This window comes from Argentina silus, assembly GCF_951799395.1.
Source record: "Argentina silus genome assembly, chromosome: 6".
In the NCBI taxonomy this organism is placed as follows: domain Eukaryota; kingdom Metazoa; phylum Chordata; class Actinopteri; order Argentiniformes; family Argentinidae; genus Argentina; species Argentina silus.
Window position 1 is genome coordinate 13030033 of NC_139660.1, and position 24269 is coordinate 13054301.

At 42.1% G+C, this 24269-nt stretch overlaps 2 protein-coding genes across 2 annotated transcripts in view; one reads left to right on the plus strand and one right to left on the minus strand.

The window, feature by feature from the left end:
* pde4cb (phosphodiesterase 4C, cAMP-specific b) overlaps positions 1-18018 on the plus strand; it is a gene marked incomplete at both ends in the record, with an annotated part of 47112 nt that extends 29094 nt beyond the window's left edge. The window contains 14 exon segments of the mRNA XM_083671810.1: positions 4975-5166; positions 6101-6137; positions 7521-7594; positions 8511-8532; positions 8535-8666; positions 12164-12257; positions 13761-13927; positions 14205-14303; positions 15231-15399; positions 15754-15849; positions 16158-16312; positions 16652-16774; positions 17135-17317; positions 17449-18018. Of these exon segments, the coding sequence (XP_083527936.1) occupies positions 4975-5166; positions 6101-6137; positions 7521-7594; positions 8511-8532; positions 8535-8666; positions 12164-12257; positions 13761-13927; positions 14205-14303; positions 15231-15399; positions 15754-15849; positions 16158-16312; positions 16652-16774; positions 17135-17317; positions 17449-18018 (2113 nt within the window).
* Positions 18019-21212: 3194 nt separating this feature from the next.
* LOC310805812 (gamma-interferon-inducible lysosomal thiol reductase-like) lies at positions 21213-23829 on the minus strand (the record flags this gene model as incomplete). Its single annotated transcript, XM_083671618.1, has 7 exons — positions 21213-21272; positions 21442-21510; positions 21790-21942; positions 22203-22292; positions 22411-22482; positions 22782-22970; positions 23689-23829. The coding sequence occupies 7 exons, from the start codon at positions 23827-23829 to the stop codon at positions 21213-21215; spliced, it is 774 nt and encodes a 257-aa protein (XP_083527744.1).
* Between the last annotated feature and the right edge of the window lie 440 nt (positions 23830-24269).

Consider the following 24269-nt stretch of genomic DNA (forward strand, 5'->3'; position numbering starts at 1 on the left):
TTGGTTCTCACGCCACAAGGAAAGAAAACAGAAGGAGGGATTGACTTTTGACTCCAGGCACTGTGTCATCCTCTGGAAGTGGCTCCAATGATAACATCTGTGTCTCGCTTGGAACAAAAAATTCCATAAGTGCTGCAGAGCTGCCCAGCTGGTGTCAATCACAGGAGACAAGTAGTGAGCCATTCAATGGACAGAAACCCAGCCTCCGGACCCTCATGTGCTGGGTTTGGTTCACTCTGATTGAGAAAGGCCAGTGAGGCCAGCTTGATCCATGCAGTGGGCCTTTGATGTTTTCACTTGTTGATAAAGTTCTGTCATTTGGGAAATGTTCAGTCTTTGAGAAATGTTCAGCTGATGAAAACGAATGGATTTCCTACAACATCCGAGTAAAGGAAACTCCCTGGATTCTCAGTATGTTTGTGGAAGAAAGTTCTTGTTCAGTCTAGAATACTTTGTTTTAGTCAGCACGGGGTGGGTGGGTGTGTGCGCACATGGCATGCATTTGTGCGTAATTGTGTGTGTGTGTGTGTGTGTGTGTGTTGTGGGAGCCTTGTCCTGAGGGGCAGAGTCAAACGTCAGAGCCTGAGAACAATGCCAGGAGTCTTCAGAGAAAGCCCAAGGTCTCCACTGCAAAATCTTTGGTCATGTTAGCATTGTATTAAAGTTGGTTGAGCTGCCTTTGTGTCGGGAGACTGAGAACAATGACAATGCCAGGAGCGGGAGAGAAAGTCCAAGGTCGCTACCACAGCCATGCATGTCTGTACTGCATGTCTGTACCTCTTGACCTGTGTGTGACCATCTCTGTGCTTAGAGAGTAGACTTATGACAAAGAAAAAGATGTGATGTGATTCATTAAACTGTATGTCCAGGTCTTAGTCATTAGTGATTGTTGTGATGTCAGGAAAGGAAACACATTATCTATCTGAATCAAACTGTAAGAGAGGGACATCTAATTTCTGGAAGATGCAAAAACATGAATCTGACCTAAATCTAACGGTAAGTTGAGAAACCATGTCTGCTCTTGAGGCAGTGATTGCAGTTACCTGTCTTGTCCAGCAGAGGGCGCTACTTGACACACAAAAAGTTTATTCAATTTCCAGCTTGGAATGTAGAATGAATACCACTGTTTATTAACACTCCCATGCAGTCAGATAAACCCAGGTAATTCCTGGTTGGCATTTCCCAGGTTATTTTGGAGCCATTGTCTTGGAATATCCAATGTAGCCAATGTATTGTTTATGGAAGTGAGTGGGAACTTTGTTGTTTAGTGTCAGAGAGCCTAGTGTATAGATGGGAAGGAGCCACAGTGCACTCTGACCTCCTCCTACAAGCTATGTTGGTTTCAGTAAACAAGTACTTTTCTGGGTGAGTTGCATCTCATGAGGGAATTCCATTTTATTTGTGAGTTTTATTTCATATGTAAGTACGTTTTCTGTAGACTGACATATTTATATTCTACATAAAGAGAGAGATCAGTTTATCGGGTCAGACATCCCACTCTTCCATCCCAAACATACTGTTCCTCTCTCACACACTCACTGCATCTCTTTTTCTCTTACCTGGTTTCAGGGGAGGATGATGTTAGTGTCCACTGAGTACAGTGTTCTGCACCATAAGTGCTGGATATTCTATACACATGAATACAGCTGTGGTTTACAGCAGTACATGGATGTTACATTGCACAATTGCAGTTGTCTTCCGGAGAGAGAATATTTGTCAGAACCAGTGTTGAATAAAGCATTGTCCATCGTTAGCACATCATCACAGTTGAGAAAATAACGCTTTTTTATTCCATATTTTATTTTTCCCTCCAAAACAGTAAAAGAAAATGCTGAGCTGTATCGTCAAACAGCCTGCATGAATATTTATGAATGGGGAGAAACCATCTTGGTCTGACAGTGGGGGGTTACTCACTTTTCTCCACCTTGAGGTCTATATATAGCCTGGCAGTGCTCACCCCTCTGCTGGAGAGAGATATTTTTAGCTGCTGATGCCATTGGCCCTTTGTTTGATGCAATCACATCGTCAGAGCAGGCACAAATTCCTCTGAGGGGATTGTATAGTTGAAAATGAAATGAAGGGGGGTGGATAGGGCGCGTAATAAGGCAAGCCAGCAATGAAGCTTTATATGGCAGCCCATCCCCCTGTGCTGTGTGTGGAGATTCCCCCCCCCCCCCCCGCCTTTGGCTATAACCACATGAAGCACATGAATTGAGGGCACTTCATTCAGAATTGATTACATAACATTCATGCTTCATTTATCAGCAACTGATATTGCTGGACTGCCTAAGGGAGCTAAAAATAGCCAACTGCAGCACTGTACAGCTAATTCTATTAGTACTGTACAGTAGGCTGAAGTAAAAAAGGAGAAGAAGTGAATAGGAGGGAGTGTCCATCTTGGTTAACATCTTGTCCAAATCCCCCCTAGCTGAGCACTTATGTCAATCACTAGCCAGTATCATAAGGTGGGTGTTTTTGTGTAGACAGAGGGGTACAGCCCCCTCTATGTAATTGAAGTGCCCTACAGCCAGGTGGGCATGCAGTATGTATCGGGCTATGTATAGCCCTCTTACATGTCCCCCATCAATGATGGAGGGCTATTCCTAGACCTCTCTCTCTGAAACAGCACATCACACTGACCTTGCAGCTGTCTCTCAATGGGGCCAGCTCTGGACTGTGGAATTTGCTTTTTCTCTGACTTGCTTTTATGAATGCCAATTGTTTGCCAACAATCAAGGGTTTCATTATTGTTTGCCAATAATCAAGGGTTTCATTGAGCACATAACTCAATCAATTCATGCACGTCTTTATCTCTTGCCATTACATTTGTTACATGTGGTGAGTGATCACTTTAAACTATCAAAACACGGTTTATATCGGTCCTGAAAATAGACCTAGTTTATAACGCAAACAAACAATGCGATTATAATACCTGCGCCAAGAACGAATACCACAAAATTAATGAATAGATTTAAAGCATTTTCAACTAGTGTCACGTCAGGGTTCTACCAAAACTGTGACTCCAGGCCTATTCGGTGCTTAAAACTCGGGCTTTTAACATCCTCTACCCCCCTGGCCCTTTTGAGGCCAAACTGAGCTAGGGGCACGGTTTGGATATATCATCCAAGTGCTTTAGTTGGCTAGTGAACTTGGTGAGTGGCAGTAATGCAAGATAGCTCGCTGTTACTACACAATCAAATGGATTTGAATAACACTTTATACAAATACGATTTACCAGAAGTTACCAGAACCAGGTAACTTAAGTTGGGAAACTGGAGAATTTGATGTGTTGCTAGTGTCTCCATAGTTTGCCACCTTATGAAATGCAGAATGTAAACAAATTGGAGATCATACCGGGTGGGACTAGAAAAGCCAACTGTGGAATTTCAAATAGGCTTGTTCACTAGGCTCGAAGTACCGGGCTTTGAGCACTAGCTGGTCACTAGTAAGCTTAGACATGCACTGGCACCGCTGTCGAAAAGCGGCTATTGACACCTCTCTGGTCCTCATGTTGACAGACATCAATAGCAGACTCCAAAGGCAAATGCAAAACCTAGAATCAATACTAGACATTGAGAGCTCTCTTATGCCTGCGCAAATTATATGATGGAACACACCTGACTAACCAGAAACCCTGTCAAGCCAATTGTCCCATGACTTTTGGTGCCCTGAAATAGGGGAACTATGTATAAAAAGTGTTGTCATTTCTAAATGGTGAAACTAATCAAATACCATCAGATAAAAGCTTGAGAATCTCTATTTTAACCTCATAGTAATCATTGATTTCAAAACCAAACATTTGGAGTATAGAGCCAAAAGAGAAAAAAAAGACTTCACTGTCCAATTACTTACGCAGGCCACTTATTTAGGTCATGGCTTGGCTGCAGTGTTGGAGGTGGACAAGTGCCAGTGGCACCATTAGTTTTAGTGCATGGGCTCTGACAGGGAAGAGGAGAGAGGGAGAGCTGTATGGCACTGCTGACGTATGCTGTGAAGGCAGTTCTGATGCCAGTGTGATTGAGTTAAAGAAAAGGGGTGTGTGTGCGTGTGCAGGCGTGGCCTCATGATATATTATAGAAATATGATTGTAACCTACTAGGTCCGGGAAGTCTGTAGGTCACAAACTGCAGAATACAAACATAAAACATATTTTTGGAGACAGACGTCACTGTTATGATTGCTAGCAAAAGTAAATCCATGCATTTGCTAACGAACTTAGCTTGCATTTAAGGTCAGTGTGCTACCGCGCTGACTGTCTTTTGCTAGCAATCATAACAATGACGTCTGTTTTCAAAAATGACGAGTACAATATCCGGGTAATTCTCAGGTAGAGTTTGGTGTGATGGGGGGCCGACAGGGACCCAGGTTGTGTGACGCACAGCCAGGGTTTGCTCAGTTGTATCACTGGTAACTTGTTTAAAGCCAAATATCAGAACAAGCTTTTACCTTACTCTCACCATGATTTGTTTTCATCCATGATAGCTGGCGAACATTTCAGATAATCTTTTTGTGAACACATTTGAATTCTTTCAGTTATCATTGTATCCACCTCCCCTGTCCACAACATTATGTTGTTACTCTGCGTGCGTTGCAAACATTCCATTGTTGCTAAGAAAATTACTGCGTTACAGCCCTTCAAGGGATATATATGTTCTGTGATGGTGCCATCTGGTAAAGTATTGAGTCAAACATTTAGTGTGAATGGGTCCTAAGAAGAACCCCACTAATCATGAAACCGGTAGGCCAATACCAGAGTTATTTGGTCTGAATGGGGTTTATGATTATATACTTTCTGCCTGCTCAACATTCTAATCTCATATAAACCATAACCCCTTAACTCCCCTCTCTTCCCATAGTTTTGATGTCCTTCCCTCTTATTTTCTGTGGGACAGCAATGTCAGACGAGTCTTTACTCAACATCACACACCCATAACAATAATCCTAACCACTATCTCTCTCCTCTCCTCCCCACAGTTTTGATGTGGAGAATGGGCTGTCGGTGGGGCGCAGCCCCCTGGACTCCCAGACCAGCCCTAGCTCGGGCTTGGTCCTGCAGGCCAACTTCCCCCATAGCCAGCGCCGTGAGTCCTTCCTCTACCGTTCCGACTCGGACTTTGACCTCTCACCCAAGACCATGTCCCGCAACTCCTCCACAGCCAGTGAGCTGTGAGTATCCAACCAATGTGACCATCCCTTTCCCTAGGAGGTTTTTGATCTTTTTATGTTGATGACGAGCAAAACAAAACCAATAATACGTTCATCTCTCTACCTTTTTGCTCCATGGAGTATAGGTAGGAATTGATAGGAATATGTAGGAATTGATGAGTTGAGTAAAACAACAATGTCAGCAACCCTTCAGCTTCAACTATGTTTCCTGCATAACTGTTGTTTGTGAACTCTTAATAGTTACCTATTGTTCATGTTTGTTTATGGAGGCAGAGGAGATAGTCACCACCAGTTCTCACTCTGTTTTTAAAGGGAAGAGGGCTTTAAGCACTGGGAAGTCAGTTGGCTGCCTCGGTGAGACGCGTGTGAATGATGTTTTCTGTTTTCCCTTTTCCTCCTTTAGGACTGTCTCATCTTGTTTGCAGTTTTTAGAAAGATTTCCTCCCCCCACACTTCCCCACCCAAACACAAGCACACCCCAACCCTTTATTCCCAAACCATGCTAAAAACCAGTCCTAGCATCCGAGTTGAGCCTGCTACTGTGTGTCCTGAACATTGCATGGATAGCCTGAGGTCTATTGTCTACCAAAAGGCTTGGAGAGGACTTATGTGCATGACCCCCCAGTTCCAAAAACATTCTGTTGGTTTTCCCACAATTCTCACAGTTATATTCATGTCACTTGTTTCATCACTACTGTATGTTTAATGTGTTATCTGATGTACAGTAGGATGTAACAGTATAGGGGGTTTTAGGCCTTTGTAACAGTGATCATTTTGGTGCTTATTGCTTGACTGGGGTACAATACAGCCCCCAATATATCATTATTTTATACCAATTGCTCTTTGATGTGATAGTGGATCATATTCTGTTCCTCAAAATAGTTTTTTAGTCATAGCATCGAACTAAGTGTTTGTATTTCCCTGGTTATTTTAGGCACGGGGAAGACATGATTGTGACACCATTTGCACAGGTCAGTGCCGTTTGTCAGTTCCATCCCTCTTAACGTCATGTGCCTTTTCTCCTGTATAGTTTTTACTACAAATAACCATGCCAAACACTGTCTTTTTTATATGTACATGCCAAGTGATTGCAAGAGGAAAGTTTGGCGAAAAAAGGATCTGCCCAAGATTTACAGCATACCACCTCATCTGTGAAATATGGTGGAGGGGATGCTATGGTTTATGCATGTATAGCTGCCACAAGAACTGGTTAACTTAATTCATGATGTTACTGTACAAGCAAATGCCTCCAAATTCATTGTTTGTTTGGACACAATATGATTTTTTCCAATACTTTTGGAGCCCTGAAATAGGGTGAATATGTTTAAAAAATGTATACTTTCTAAATGGTGAACCCAATCTGAAAAAAAAAAAACATTGAACAAACAAAACATTGAATCAAAGATTAGAATCTCTACTACCTCATAGTAATGATTTAAAGTAATGTTTGATTTCAAATCCAAACTGTTGGAGTATAGAGGCAAAAGAAGACAACATGCTTCCTCTTTCCAATACTTGGAAGGGTGCTGTATATGACGCACAGTACTATGTATATTCTGGTGGTGTTAAGGGGATGTTCACTTTTTACACACACAATCTGCGCATACTGGCAATACAGTACAGCTTGTTCTGAGCATGTGTGACCGCTTTTACATTGCCGTGACGGAATCTGTGTGAGTGATACTCTTTCAACCTGGGTTGCCAGGTTTTGCTGGAATAGCCCCTTTGGCTCACCGGGGGTTAAGTTACGTGTGTGTCACAACTTGACTGGGGTTGCAAGACAAGTCAGGAATCCAATACCAAGTGTGGTGACGCAGAGCCGGGACAGATGTCAGATCTTCTAGGGTTTTTGAAATGAGAGAGCGTTTATGTGCTGACTGCCCCCACGTTTTTTCAGAAGGATGACATTTGACTCAGGGCAGTCTTCCGTTGATTGCCACATGAGGAGACATAAAGTATACCAGACAGGTGTTAAGTGACGTTTCTTACCCCTGTACATTTTTGCTTCTGTCAAGAGCTCATGTGACTGGAGTATTATAACCTCATAATTGTTAAGGCCAGAGGGTTTTCTTAATCACTTGACCTGACCAGGAAAAACTCCAGGCCAAATGTAATGGCTATGTAGGGTTCTATCATATGTATGTGTAATATATTCATGCTCTTACTATTGCTCTGTTCTATTTCTTGTCTTCATGTTTCTGCTCCAAAATCAGCCTTTAAGTGAGGCTGGGGCTGTACATATGAAAAAATATATGCACGACCTGCACATGTTAGGAAATTCTACAGTATGAATATGAATACCATGATTGCAATGGTATATAATACAATATTGATTCCCCCTCAATGTACTTTAGGTGCTCGCTAGTCTACGAACAGTGAGAAGAAACTTTGAGGTTTTGACTCATCTACAGGATCGCCTGGGCAACAGGTAGGGGGTTTAAATGCCATTGAATCCATAACATAATTTACAGAATTGTCCAGTTTCTAAAAAAGAACTCTCTGGAGGAATGGATAAATTAAGTGGTAGACAAGTGAATGAATGACTGAGTGTGTGTGCGGCATTTCTCCTGTAGTGTGCATCTCCACTTACTGCCTATTCTCACACTGATAGGCGACCATCAGGCAGCAACCCATCCTCAACATGCAAGCCATGTCTAGCAGGTCAGTGTTCAATTAAGTCATCATTAAAACAACATGTGTACATGAGATATAGTACATATACACATGTACACATGTCCTAATAGGCAAGCTTCTGCAGTACCACTAATGCCATGACTCAGGTATCCCTTTGTGAAGATCAAACCATTGCATATTAATGAACTTTTAATCAAGGTCAGTCCAGCGTGACTACCAAGATTTACAGAGATGAGGAGGAACATCCTCAATGTCTCTCCCCTATTTTTGTTGGGGAGGGGAGCTGATGACAAAACAAACACTGGTCCTAGTCTCCATGGTAACCCAAAAGAGTGTAGTACTCAGGAGGACTACTCGTTGTAGTAATTGAAGTAGCCAGCGAATTGGTTTTCACCACTGACAAATGAGAGAAAAGATTCTGCAGATAGAGACAATGAATGATAGTTTGAATTGGAGCCATTCTTGACTTTAACGACAAGCCAAACCCGTGACTCAGCCAGACACACAGTTGCCCCTTTCTCACACTATACTGAGATAATGTTTTAGTTATTCTTTTTATTTATCCTTTATTTTTCCAGGTAAGTCTCATGGAGATTTGCATTTTTCAAGAGAGTCCTGACTAAGATTTGGGGTTTAAGAGTGGGGTCTTGGTCTAGTCCTGTGGCACAGTTGTGGTCCTATGTGGGTCAGTTGGTAGTGCACGACACTAGCTTCAGCAGTAGTCTGACCTCTACCCCCCTGTGTCTACTCCAGAGGAGCCCCATCAGAAACTGGCCATGGAAACGTTGGAGGAGCTGGACTGGTGTCTGGACCAACTGGAGACCCTGCAGACCCGCGACTCAGTCAGTGAGATGGCCTCTAACAAGGTGAGCTGCCACACACAAACACACACACACAGTCTTCACTGCATTTGAATTGACCCTTATGGACAATAATTCCTGTCCATTTGGGAAGGATGCCAAAAAGTGCAAGAAAGGTGTCAGTTGGTTCTCAAAGGTGTGGTGTATGTACATATAGGGCTTTTTTGGCCAATGAATTTCTAAAACCTACCACAGTCCCCCAACTGACAGAGGACAGTTTGGAGGTTTGTGGTCAGGTCTTTGCTTATGTTTTTTTATGATATACAGTATGTTAAACCCTGTTTGTGAGAACTGGATACATCTGAATAGAAACATGGGGTAAAACAACCTGTGCATAAGTTGCTGTAAAGAGCATAAGAGACTTATCTGTGTTTTGGTTGTCGGAACAGGATGTTCTAATGGATAACAGACATTTTTTCTTTCTCAATGGGTGGCTTGCTTCTATTTTTTAATGAAGCAGATTTGCCTAAGCTCTGGTGCACCCACGCATCACACACCCCACTTCCCATCTCTCCCAGTCGCGTGCTGGGAAATGTGAATGGAGATGTGCTTCTGTTGCTACGTTAGGGTCTTGCAGAAGCACTCCCCTTCGCAAGCACACACACAAACACTTGCACACACACACACACACACACACGCACACACACACTGCAGCCCCTCTCTAGATGTACTATGCTCCCATTGGCTGTGCCTGAGACTGCAGCTCTGCATCACGTGCAAGCCATGTGCGCTGTACACACACACACACACACACACACACACACACACACACACACACACACACACACACACACTACCCCACGGTACTGTGTTTGTTTGGGTTCTGCGGGGCCAGAGAGTAAAACGCCTACGTCTGTCTCCAGAGACCTGCAGGCTGCAGCCTGTCAATACTGCATCTCCCTTGCACCCCTCATCTCTCCCTCATCAGCATCACAGGCACAGAGACACATCACATGGTCTTGTTTTGTTGTGTTACGCTAGACATTCAATGGGGTTTTTAAGTGCCTGATTCCTGGTCTGTTTTATTATGATTGGTTGATTGTTTTTTTTTGTATTTATTTAAGTATTAATTTACCTTCTGATGGTGCCCAGCCTGTATGGGCTTATAAAACACTAGTCACATTTAAAGCAAACAAGTGTGTTTATCACATATTTCTTAAACAGTTTAAACAAATAAACAAATTAAAAACCTTTTTGCAGTTATTGTATGGTGATCGTTTCCTGGAGGTGCAGCTTTTTTTTCAGAATCATTCCATTGTTTCCAAAAGAGCACATCTCGTCCTGAGAGAAAATGTTAATTTTACCATCTGCTAAAAAATAGCAGACTGCTTTTTTCACCATTGCATGATTTCAAATTCTGATATGCTATGCTTGTTCTGTGATATGCTGTGCTTCATTCTACTTCTGTGCAAACTGGGCATTCAGGGAGCTATGGGTTAATGCACACACACCCTTCTCTCATTCAGACAGAAACACATATGAGCACATGAATGAAGCCTCCCTCCATTGAAGAGTTAAACAGCCCACATCAATTTACTTCCCTGGTTTCCACTCTGCTCCTCCTCACATTATGCATCCCCCTCTCAAGCCCCCACCTTCATGCACACCCATTCTCTCTTCCCTGACAACCAATCGGTAACCTCCCATCCACCCAGCCTCTGTAGCAGAGGGCAGCCGATTGGATGGTCGGCATCCCGCATGTATGCAGTTGAAGGGGAGATACTCGCAGGGAGGGAGAGAGGCTTTCCCTTGTATGTGTATATGCCCCTTCTCTCTCTCTCCTTCCCTCTCTCCCCTACTCTCTCTCTGTGCTTACATTGAGAGTGTGATCATGTTAGGGGAAGGAGCTGGAGCGAGAGGCAGCAGTCAGCCATGCGCTCCGGTGGCATGCACTCAGATGGACCCTCTGTCTGTCCCCGTATCCTCCTCTACCTTCCCGCCGTCCTGTGCCCTCTGTCCTTTCCACTTAGCTCAGGGATAAACACCTCGTCTTCAACACTTTCCCCCCTCCCTTTCGTACAGACTTCGCAACGGCAAACAAACTCACTGAATAGATTATATCTTTATCTGACGTGTAGAATATTTTTGTAAGCAATTGGACTTTCTCTAGTGGAGCTGCCATCTGCTGTTTTGGATTTTCGTTTTTTTGACTCAACATGTATTTACTGGTGCTGAAATGCCCGAAGTCACTGACTTGCTTTCTGTATCTTGGACGCTCATACAGGTGAGGTGTGTGTGTCTGTGTGTGTGTTTTGAAACTGTAGGCTCAGACACAGGGTGTTAGTGTAAACATGATCTGTCACTGCAGTGCAAACTTCATCAACTGATGTGAAGATTCACCAACCCTGTGGCTAAAAGTGGGTTTTTGACTGTTTCACACTGTATGTTTGTGTGATATAATAGAAAAAGGTAGGCCTATTGTGGTTGTATGTCTCGTTTTGGGAAACGGGACGAGTAACAGGGTTGTTAATTGTCTTTTAAAGAGTGGGGATTTGTAATATCCTGAGAAAAGAGTGTGTGTGTGTGTTTTGTGTGCTTTTCATTGCTTCTCAATCTCTTTGTCTGTGTGTATCGCTCTTAGTAGAGTACAATCTGTGTTCCTTCCTGTGTGTACAGTCTCCTTTAAGACTATACGTTTGTGCGCTCCCCCCCCCATATCACTACCTCCCTCCCGTACCCACGTGTGCTGTTACATAACAGACTGAACCCAGTAAAAGACGGTGCCCTCCCAGGGAAGGCACTCCTCCTCTCAGATGCCTGCCACTCGCTGAGCACCACTGCCTGCCTCTGTATACCAATAATTACCATGGCAACCACAGGGTGTTTTTTTCTCTCTCAGCCTCAGCTGTGTGCTGGACTGTTCCTATACTCCCTATTCATCCCCATTCATAGACTGAGGGAATGCCCAAATGTATAGTAGACGTATTTAATAGAATCTGTGTTTTTTTTGTTTCAAGTATTTCAGTTATATGCTTGTCTTCTCTTGTACAAACCATGCCTCATTGGACAGCTTTCCATGGCTTCTTGATAGCATCGTGCTTACTTAACCATTGCTCTACTCAACTATTTCTATATGTCTTCCATGACATATATGGAGGTAGCCAGGGAAATTACTACATCAAATATGTTTTTATACATGACTCCTTCCAATGTGAATGTAAGAACTAAAAAGCACATTTATAAAGTATATTAAAAGAAATTCTCTTGTGCCCTCTTCTATTTACGTCTTACTGAAATGTAATGTGGAAAAACTATTTATGCAGAATAATTCTTATCACTATTGCACCTTACTTATTGTGTATTGTTGTTATTTTATTTTTACTTCTGTGTGATCACCGCACTGTTGAGAGGAAGCTTGCAAAGTATTGCATATGACCAATAAACCTTTACTTAACGTGAGGAGTAAATGTGAGGGGAACTTTATTGTTTTAGCCCTTGCTTTATGCAGATATTTTCTACCTTGTCGACACTATATCCATGACTGAACTGTGTTTGTTTTGCAGTTTAAAAGGATGCTGAACAGAGAGCTTACCCAGTTGTCAGAAACCAGTCGCTCAGGAAACCAAGTCTCAGAGTTCATCTCCAACACATTCTTAGGTGAGTGACAACAACCAGTCTATGTATGAGAATAACAACAATAACAATGGCCATACCAGGTATTCTAATCATTTTTGACAACATGAGTTGATATAATGCCAAATAGTGATCAATAGATATTGTGTGTTTTGAACACCAAACCATGCCTCCTTGGACATTTTATTTGACAATGTAGGCATTTTATATTTTCTCAAACTATTTTCTCAGTGAGGTCTGATATAACTGCAATCTGTTGGTGTGTGGCTGAACGAGCTCACACTTTCAATGGATGCTCATGTATTGAACATATGTGAAGATACAGACCGAAGTTTGTTGTTTGACGTGTATACTTGCATATCAGCCAGTAGTGAAGCGCAGGTCGGTTATGTATGGACTCACAGTTTCATAGATATGGCACGAGCCCGCTCGACCCGCCTTCACGCAGATAAAACATCCGAACCCGATCCGAACTCACAAATATTACGGTCAGTAGCGCAAACAAGTGGAATAACAATCTGAATGAACATAGAATCTTTTATCATTTTAATATGAGAGGAATATATAGGCTAAGCCTAATAAGTAAGAAACAAAATACCAATCCATAACCTACATAGCCTAGATTTTATTGGCCCATAGAATTGGACCGGAACCCACCCGATCCGATCTGACTATTATTGACCCGAGCCCGCCCGGTCTGTGGGTAAACCTGCGGGTCCCGCGCATCACTATTAGCCATCATGTGCGCGGGAATGCCGTGAACAGGAGAAGCCTTTCAAAGGAAGGAGGCGCGGCATTCCTGGACACATTGTCTGGCGTTGCCATGGGGAAGGTAATATTATTAGACTGCCTGTACGTCAATCCCCAGTCTTAACTAATATTGAGACAGAATGGACCCTCACCAAAATGCTTATACACAGAGAGAAGATGAAACCTGCAAATATTTGCCAGTTTGACATGATTTGGTTCGTTTTGACATCGTCTCAGATTGGGAATAAATACTATGGCTTTGGGTGAAAGGAAGAGGAAATATTGGGAGATAGGTGAGAGACCGCACCTCTTAGTGTGGTGAATGTGTTTGTGTCCTTGTAATGATGTGTCATTATGTCTAGATTTGTATCAAGAGTTTTGTCTTGTAGGTAATATATTTTCTCTATTTCAAGCATTAGAAAGCATGGAAAAACAGTTTGATGTATTTGTTATAAGAATTTATATCCACAATAAGGTGAAGAATAGCTGTATGTGAAATGAACAATCAGCTAATTAATTTTATTGGCAAAATGTTTTGTTTCTCTGCTGTACTGGCTGGTTGGCTATCATATGCTCAGCACATACAGTACTATATGGTTGAGGGAGAAGCTGCTACCATGAGCACAGATCTTGGATGAGATTACCCTTAACCTGTTTTCACCTCAACCAATGGGATGTGAAACATACTGCTTTAAATCACCTTTTTGGGGTAATACTTATACATCATCTACATACCACACTGTAGTCCAAACAGCATGTTGTGTCTGTGTGTTATAGAAAAGCAGCATGATGTGGAGATCATGTCACCTCCTCCCAAGGAGAAGGACAAAAAGAAGAGGCCCATGTCCCAGATCATCGGGGTGAAGAAGCCCGCTCCCAGCCTCGCCCCCACCTGCATCCCCCGCTTTGGGGTCAACACGCACCAGGAGGGCCTGCTGGCCAAGGTGGGGGTTCAAACATAATGTGCACATACTGTACACATACATGTACGCAACGCCTGCACTCACACCCATACACACACATGAAACAAGCTACTCTCTTTTGGACTAAAGAGCAGCAAGATGGAGTTACTGTATTTGTATTGCTACATTCACACATCTCTAACACTCACCTATTGACAGAACCGCTGCTGACATGATGTGTCACCATTTACCTACCTCACCCTGCTAGTTGTATTCACCAGAGCTGAGTTTCTCATGGGATGTTGTGTTGTTATTGCAGGAATGTGAAGACATCAACCGATGGGGTTTAGATATGTTCAAAATAGCTGAATACTCTGGGAATCGTCCTTTGACGGTGGTCATGTACTCCATTTTTCAGGTATTTTTCTCTTATCAGGTAAACCCTTCTTTATACAGTAACAGTTGGCACGGAAGCATAGTGCTAGATGTTGCTGGTTGGTACTTTTATGAAACTGGGTGCAATGTTAATAACTTGGCCAAAAATGGCCAAAGCTGTGAAATTAAGCACTTAATCATGTTTTGCAACATTATTGTCATTTTGCTTACTCATGAACCACCTGAGGGGCACTGTAATGACTATGAATGGCTACCCTGCTCATATGACCATATACACTCACGGAACACTTTGTTAGGAACACCTGTACACCTTCTCATGGTGGAGGTGGTGTAATGGTGTTTTCTTGGCACACTTTGGGCCCATTAATACCAATCAAACATTGCTTGAATGCCACAGCCTATTTGAGTATTGTTGCTGACCATGTGCATCCTTTCATGGCCACAATTTACCCATCTTCTAAGGGCTACTTCCAGCATGATAATGCACCATGTCACAAAAGTCGTCTCAAACTGGTTTCATGAACATGACAATGAGTTCAGTGTTCTTCAGGGGCCTTCCCAGTCACCGCGTTCAGTGTTCAGTGAGTGTATGAACAAAACCCCTATTGCCAGTATAACTCTGTAGCAAGAAGAGAAGGATATTAATTGGGAATATTAAACAATATAGTCTCTGAAATCACATTTCAAAATATGGTGTCAAGGTCAAGCACTGGCCTTTAGGTACCATTTCTACGCTTTGCTTGTTTAGAAGGATATGCACATTTGCCTCTATAATAAAACTTTGCATATTTCCATTTACAATTTTCAGTGTGACCACAGAGGGCTGCTGGCAAATGTTACATTCTGTACCTTTAACCAAAAGCTTTCTGAGGGTTAAGCTGTGTTTGGTTCCACCATTATGTGACCATGCAGTACCTAACCGCGGACCCTCTCTACTCCACCACCTCAGGAGAGAGACCTGCTCAAGTCCTTTCAGATCCCTGCTGACACCTTCATCACCTTCATGATGACCCTGGAGGACCACTACCACGCTGATGTGGCCTATCACAACAACATACACGCTGCCGACGTCGTACAGTCCATCCATGTCCTCCTCTCCACCCCAGCTCTAGAGGCAAGTCACAGAACGCTTCATTATGGGGGGGTATATTGGAATTGGGAATGACAATATTGCATGAAAGGATGTTGGTTTGAGTTGGAAAGGTTACCTAGTGCTCTTACTTACTCAGTGTACTATTTGTACTGAACACAACTTAAGTGGAAACTTGGTATTGAATAACACATTTCGCTTATGGTGACAGTGTGTTGCACGTGATGTTTGAATAGGAGTGCTGAAAATAATGGAAAGCTCACGGCAATATCCACTAATTGTTGATAGACATGGAAATAGTATGTCCCTACTGCATTTAGTTCAGGGTTATGTTCAAGTAACATGCCCTGTAAATGGATATTTTTCCTTCCTGCTCAGGCAGTCTTCACAGACCTAGAAATCATGGCTGCTCTGTTTGCCAGTGCCATACACGATGTGGATCACCCCGGAGTGTCCAACCAGTTTCTCATCAACACAAGTCAGTTTCCCCTTCCCTCATCCTCTGTCTTGTGGATTATATCTACAGTATACTTTGGCTTGGCATTAGGTCAGAGAGGTAATGCTGTCCGCTTTGTTGGGCAGTTGAAGTATGTGTTTGTTGGAATGACCACCTATGGCTCAATTCTATGTCAACCCATCTCCCATCAGTTAAGGAATTGAAATACAATTAAATTCACAAATGGAAATATCCTTACAGAAAATGAATGGTTCATTCAAGTGGTTTACTTGAAAGGCCCATCTAGCAGACAGTGGAGGTAACGCCACTGTTATGTATCTGTGCCTCAGACTCGGAGCTGGCCCTGATGTACAATGACGCGTCAGTCCTGGAGAACCACCACCTGGCTGTAGGCTTCAAGCTGTTGCAGGAGGACAACTGTGACATCTTCCAGAATGTCAGCAAGAAACAGAGGCAGTCGCTGCGCAAGATGGTCATCGACATGGTGAGAGACTGAGAGGACACAGTGAATGACAGAATAGAATGTCTTGTTTCTTAGTTTGAACTTGTTTCAACAGGAAATGGAAGAATACAAACAAAAATGTGTACAAAAACACAAGAAAAAAAAGAATGCTTCTATAGTTGAAGTGGAAAACGTTACTTTCAATACATAGAGGTTATCTTCAATGACAAATATTTGCGGCCAGACTAATAGGTCTGACTGCAAAGAGATCACCCTTGTTGTTAGTGAAATTTGATTAATCAGGACTTGAAATTAGTGAAGTGAATGGTTATACTCAGAGCCATATATACACATTCAGTACAATTAGCTGTGATTGTGCAGGTGTTGGCCACAGATATGTCCAAGCACATGAACTACCTCGGTGACCTTAAGACCATGGTGGAGACCAAGAAGGTCACTAGTCTGGGAGTGTTGCTGCTGGACAACTACTCCGACCGCATCCAGGTGAGTGGACATGGAATGCATCTGTAGTAGCAAATATCCAGCAAATATTCAGTTATTCTTTTACTATCATTGATTTGTTTATGGTATGAGACTACCACCTAGTGGAGACAGAGTGGTTAGTTCAGATGTTTAAAATACAGTAACCAAAGCCTTTCTATTGTGATAAAGATTTGTTTTTCATGTAAATGTAATGTAGGTTTTCACTACAATTGTATCAAAATGTAATTATGAAAACCACATAATATGTGATTATTATGACACAATAAAAGAAAGTAATATAACAAATATATATACTGTAAGTAAGACCAACTGTTATTAGAATATAGAAAGAAAATAACTTGGTCTCTCCCTATCCTCAAGGTGTTGCAGAACATGGTGCACTGTGCTGACCTGAGTAACCCCACCAAGCCCCTGGAGATCTACAGGCAGTGGACGGACCGCATCATGGTGGAGTTCTTCACCCAGGGGGACAGGGAGAGGGACAAGGGTATGGAGATCAGCCCCATGTGTGACAAACACAATGCCTCCATAGAGAAGAGCCAGGTATTACACACACACAGACACAATTTTACACAAACCAGTCAAAAGCTCAAAGCTGTCATAGTGACCAACATGGGTGTAGACAAAGTGGGTATAGACACACCAAAGTGTTTCACCCCAGCTTTCATTTCCAGGTAGGTTTCATAGACTACGTTGTCCACCCCCTGTGGGAGACGTGGGCTGACTTGGTGCACCCTGATGCCCAGGACATCCTGGACACCCTGGAGGACAACCGAGAGTGGTACCAGAGCATGCTCCCCCGCAGCCCCTCACCCACCCCCGAGGACAGGGATAAGGAGGTTGGCCCGGGGGTCCTGGGGTTGGGGGCAGTGGGCTGTGCCACTGCTGGAGGAGACAAGTTCCAATTTGAGCTCACCCTGGAGGAGGAGGAGGAGGAGGAGGAAGGGGAGGGGGAATCGGACCTGGAGAGCCCCCCCGAGCATGAGACTCTGCTGGGGGTAGAAGGCTCAAGGACATCCCCATCCCGGTCCCTATCTCCAGACCCCAGCAGCAGCAGCAGCAGTAGCAGTAGGCATCGCCCCCCCTCGCCCCACCCTAGCCGGACCCTCAGTCTGGCCACCATGTCGGTCAGGAGGCCCAGCCACCACAGGACATTGAGCCCCGGGCTGGACGGGGAAGACATAGACGACAGAGAACTCAGCCAGGAAGGGGGTGGTGTAGCGTATCTGCGTCTAGGCACGTAACAGCCACCACGCCCACCTTGCGTGCCGTTCTGGCCGGCTTGGTTTGTGCCGATAGGGCCGAACCGGGCATCAACGGGCAGGGTGGGCTTTCAACAAGTATGTATTCACCACAGTCCCTTTACACTGGAGACACCTCTCTGGAAAAGCTCCCTAAACATTTTCCCCCTTTTTTAAAATCTTGTAGAACAAGAAGAATCATTTTTGTGTGCCAAGATATGCCTTTCTTTTGAGTCCTGCTTTCTTTAGTTGATTCTGGGGGAAGTGTCTTTGACACAGACTACTGTAGTATGCCTTTCTGAGTGACAGAAGAGAAACGCAAGCATGCCAACCTCAACGAGGTCTACTGACAATGCAAGGAATTCTACTGAGAACAAAAATGTCTTCCTCTGAATGACTTCCAGAAATGAACAATGGGTAAGGATTGTAATTATGCGATTTTGACAGGGTCTTGGAGCTTTTGCACCATACAATTTGGAGATAATGATTATTTTGAATTCAGTAAGCATAAATTAGTATGTTTTCTGTTTAGCTCCTTGAAAATTATTTTGTGGATAAGTTGAATAACCAAATACCGTATGTATCTGAATAGTGAGAGAGTTGTGATTTAAACCTCAGGGTATGAAGAGAGAGATGATTTTGATGTAGCAAAGACTTTTTGGGTATCCCTATACAGTACATACACTGCCTGTTTTATCCAGATCTATCACCTGACCATCCCTGCAAATTATTCAAAAAGACAGAAACTGAGATTGATTATTTATTTGTATTCCTCTATTGTACTCAATTGACATATGTTTGGGGACTAAAGCAAAGAAGGTATGCAGCAGTATGGAATTATTAGTATCAGTGAATTTAGACTTATGTTGGCAATGTTCCCAAAGTACTTTTCAAGCTGTGGTCTACTGTATTTTCTGGGGTACCCAAATACAAGTTGTTTTAAATCTAGAAAAACACCACTTACACTCATATTTATGAAACATCTATTCATTTTCAATGTGATGATGTTTTATGTTGTCACTTTTTTTTAATTTATTTTTTCATCACTTACTTTTTTTTATTACTTATTGTCTGTATCTCTGTGCTTTGAAAGCGTTGTTATCAGGGTTCCTCCACCATAGCACTTTACAGTCTCTGTGGTGATAAACCCAATCTGTTTAAAAGGGCTTGGGCCCTAACAAGATCATAGTTGTCAGCTGACTGAAGTGTGTAGACTCAATTACATATTCTGTAAAATGTTGCAGATAGAAATGTAGTGAACACAGTTCATAGGGGATCCCCTGTTTTACACAACAGAATTGTGTAGACAATGTCTGGCCTACACAATACTGTACATCCTGTATTGATTTACTGTGTTTGTTCAGTACCGTTCTACAAGAGAAGCCTGCTTCTGGGGATAATTCAATGTGCCACAAGTGTTCGACTTTGAACAAAAGCATCTGCCAGCCTAAGTTGTTATGAACTTTTATGCAAAGGATTCCAAAGGATGGGAATTATTGATGGTATCAAAGTTATACTTTGCAAAGTCATCACACTGTGTGTTGAATTTGATCAATTGTCAGTTATGGTGTTAGAAACGCAAATATGATTTTTCCTTTGATTTACAGAGATACCAAAATGCAGCATTACATTTTGTACAGGTGACAGTGTTCTTTTAACTGTGTGCATGCGAAATGAGCATAACACTGGAACAAAAATCGATTTGCCGCGGACTAATTTCTAGCATTGTTTTGGCTATCAGTTCCTCTATGAATTTCACCCCATGGAAGGTGCAACCAATACTGTACAACAATGAACATGTATGCGCAAAAGGTAACATTTCTGTAAATGACAGATGAGTATTCAATATACCTGGATGAGAATACCTCCAACGTTAAGGGAGGTCATTGAAATCAACTTGCTAATAAGCCTTGTGAACTAACACTAAAGAGTCCTTTGTTCCCACCCTTTTCATCGTAAAAGAGTGGGAAAGCACACTAGTATTTATACAGTATAAACTTTTATGACAGTATTCCATTCATGCAACAGTTTATGAATTAGCAAACTGCCTTAAATCTGTAACGGGAAGGAGCGTAAGTGGAGAGAAACTCACAGGAGTCAGTGCCATTCAGTGTTAGGGTGTTATAGGTGTTGACTGGGAGGAGTTAGAATGGTGCCAATTTGTTCCTCTTCTCATCATCACTTTGCTCTGAAACAGTGGTGGTAAACCGTTATTGTTATGTCTGTCTTTTCCATCTTCAATGTTGTGCCAAGTTGAATATTTATTCTTAGCATGTGTCTGTCAATAAGTCAAGTACAGTTAAAAATAAAAACCTTGAATTCATGTTCTGGAGCCTCAAGATAAATCAAGTATACAGCTACCACTCCGATGTTTGTTAATGAAATTTCCTACATTTTGTTGATCATTTCTTAAGCCAAAAGTATTGAGTTCAGGTTGTTCAAAGTGAAAATCCCAATAAATTATATGGAAACTTGTATTGGTTTACTTTTGTTAGGTTCTTTTTGAAGAGAGATTTGTCATCTGCCATAAAATCCAAATCTTTTGTAAGGCATAATGACTGTGTGCCGGATATACTGGAAATCCCCATAGACTCTGTGGAAGGTTGACCATCATCATGGCGCCCCCCCACAATTTACCCATCTTCTAATGGCTACTTCCAGCATGATAATGCACCATGTCGCAAAGCAAAAGTTGTCTCAAACTGGTTTCATGAACATGACAATGAGTTCAGTGTTCTTCAGTGGCCTTTCCAGTCACCGGATCTGAATCCAATAGAACACCTTTGGGATGTGGTAGAACAGGAGACTCACATCTTGAAAATGCACCTGAAAAATCTGCAGGAATTGCGTGATGCAATCATGTCATCATGGACCAGAATCTGAAGGGAATATTTCCAACATTGACATTACAAATGCTGTAACTACAGTATGCAAAAAATAATAATTTTGGCATTGTTGGTAACGCTGAGTTTAATTATCAATAGACTGTTTAATTATCAATTGGTAGTTGACAGTTTAATTCAAATTAATTAACTGTCAACATTCAAATTTAATAAAACTGTTAAGAGCTAACTAATGTAAAGAAAGACATTTTAAAAGACTATACAAGTTCATGGTAGATCATGAGGAAAGCTGGTACTATATACGGTGACTAAATATCCAATAATATACATGGATGACATGCAAATGACTTTTTTTTAGCACAAGCTCCTGTCCAGTTTCTTCTGTGCTCCAGTGCAGGCAGGGGGCTTGCCTCCCTGTGGACAAGAAAATACAGGGTTGACGATAGCATTAACTGACACAGCACAATGGTTGATACAAACGGCTCACCCAAAACTATACATTGTTCTACAAATATAAATGACTTATTTGAATGCAGGCCAGTGCTTCAAATTAAAAAGAGGAACCAGTCACTCTGCTACTAACATTGTACATTTTGCAGACCAAGCTGAAAAGTGATGACATGGCTTTGTCCTCCAAGTCACCTGTGTATTCCTGCAAGAAGGCAACAAAGCAGGCATCAAAACATGTCCAGGCTTTTTGATGATGGTACCTTGTGTTTGACTGCATGACATGTTTAAATTGTAGTTCAAAATGCAACACTCACTCAGCAGTTCACATTGACCATTAAAATGCATGAGGAGTATGAAATCAAAAACCTTAACATCTGTTGATCTGTAGATGCTACTAACCTTGTTGACTAATTGACCATACCTGTATTATATTGGATCTCAACATCAAAATTGCACCTCCACAGTCCTAGTACTCTCTTACCCCATTGATGGTGACCCAGGGCACATGTGTGTGAGCTGGACTGAGGGCCTTGGTCATCATGGCGTTCTGATGAATTAGCTTGAAGCCCAGGTCTCCCTTCACACAGGATGTGATGCTGTCCCACTTGACGGAGGGGGCGTACAGCTGTAAACACTAGGGTCAAAAGAATGACTAGTTAAGATGACAGAGCACACCAAGTCAGTGGCTCAAATGTAGAATTTCTCAGGCTGGCACTCAGGCTACAAATAAACTTGTATAAACTGCCAATATACAAAAGGTGCAAAAACATATATTTTTTTTTATTGCCAAGAAAGAGGTTCTGGCAAACGCACAAAACAGCAATCATACATAGCCAAATTGTATTGTATGCAGTAGCCGCCGGAGAGAAATTGGCCAAATCATACAGTACTCACAGGCTGGGCAGCACCAAGAACATTGGCAGCAGATTCCATGCAGTAAATGACTTGAAGCGCTGAGTGACCAGCTGAATGTAGAATACAAGCCTATGGAGGAGAAGATACTGTATGAGGTCAATGTGGGGCTATGAATAAGACAGGGATTCCCAAACAGTCTCTGCTTGCAAATGGACATTCATTTTATTAAGTGCAATGTTGGACCTACCTCGATCATGTTGCCATGACACTCGGAATCTCCATGTTGACAGGTGAAAGGAGAGTTTTTTGATGGAATCTCCTACGAAAAAAGAACAGCATGTGCACAAGACAAAGTGAAGTTTTAACCATTAGAACATTCAAAATAACATTTATCTAATTCTGTCAATCTTTCAAGGTCATCAGTAAGGAAGACCAGAGAAGGAAAAAGATTCTGTACCAAAAGTATCAAACGAAAGCATTTTAGGCAAAATAGCACAGTCTCTGACCTACAAATGTTTTTATTATATTCAAACTCATAAAACAAGAAAAAGCTAGTAACACAAAGTTACCAAGTGCCGAAATGTGCGCTACAATTTCAGTAACAATCAACATGCGTACCTGTGCATTGCCATAGGGGACCAGCTTGACCTCCATGATGTCTTGCAGCATGGTCCAGGTAGGGAACAGCTGCTGAGATATGAAGGATCTACAGCCTGGACACAGGCTCTCATAGTACAGGGTCACTTTTACTGGAGGAACAGCAGAGTTTGGCCGGGTGGCATTGAGCTCCAGACACTGCTTCTGAACCTAGACAAGATTCTTAATTTAACTTTGACATGAAAATGAAAGTCAAGATATACAGTATAATATACAGTATAATCAGAATTCTGACCAAATGGACACACTTCCACTTGAGAAAATTAAACTGATATGCAGTGACAGACCAACATGCCATGCCAACTCTTCTTACAATTCCAAGTTAGTTTGAGAAAAACCATACTGTGATTAAGAGGGAATATCATCCAAGCCAAAATTAGGGCATGCACATTTGGGACCTGATACCAAGCAGTATGGCATCACATTCAACCAACAGAAACTGGGAACAGGACTTGGTCACATGCTCTCAGGAAATGTAGAACCTCTGGTGCTCAATTTCAAAAGCATGATTCTCATTCAAGCTCAGACAAGGGAGTCTTTGAACACAAACTAATGTGACTTGAACCCACCATCATGAAAAACAATGTTTGGGAAAATTACACAGTCTACTCTCCTTTACATGTCGGTTATAATCTTTATAACATGGAAATATCTTGATGCTTGTTTGGTGAGATTAAACACACATTTGCTTTAAATGGTGTCATTCAGTAATTACACTCAAGAGAACACCACAAGTGAAAATGATAAGCAATTCAAAATAAATAGCTGATCGAGTTTATCAGAAGAACATCAAAAAGAGTTTTATGAATGAATCTTAAAGATAATCCTGTAAATGGCATTAGAAGGTGGCCGTTTGCAGCAAACTTACCCCGCATTCTATTGCAATTTCCAAAGTCCGACACCATTGTGAGGGGGGATATCCACAAGCCGGTTTGGGCTTCGACTTTCCATGGCATTTATTGAAAGTTGAGAAAACAAAATAAATGACCAATACAAAAACACACTTCATATTTCGTGCAGGTGTTGAAGTCCTCACTTTGCCTCCTTCGAATAATTTGACAAATTTGAAAGCCAACGGGTTGACTCAAGAGGCCCAGTAGTCGTTCCTCCCAGCTACGGTTTTTTTCTGTTGACAATTATACCATTATCATCAGCTGTGGTGGGAATCATTCTTGTGACTACTTGAGAAGCCTCTTATTGGTCATCCCAATTCAATTAAATCAGCCATGCCATCTCTGACTCATCCCAAAAGACAGAACAATACAGATAATTTAACGAAATAACGATTGTAGGGTCGCAGTAGGCTATAACAGGGACAGCAAAAAGTTTTTTATACAGACGTAATTCAACACAATAATTTTAAAATGGAAATAAGGACATCATATGAAACACCATTTTAGCGCCACTATAGGTTGCAGTAGATATCCCAATTTTATATTTATGCACATT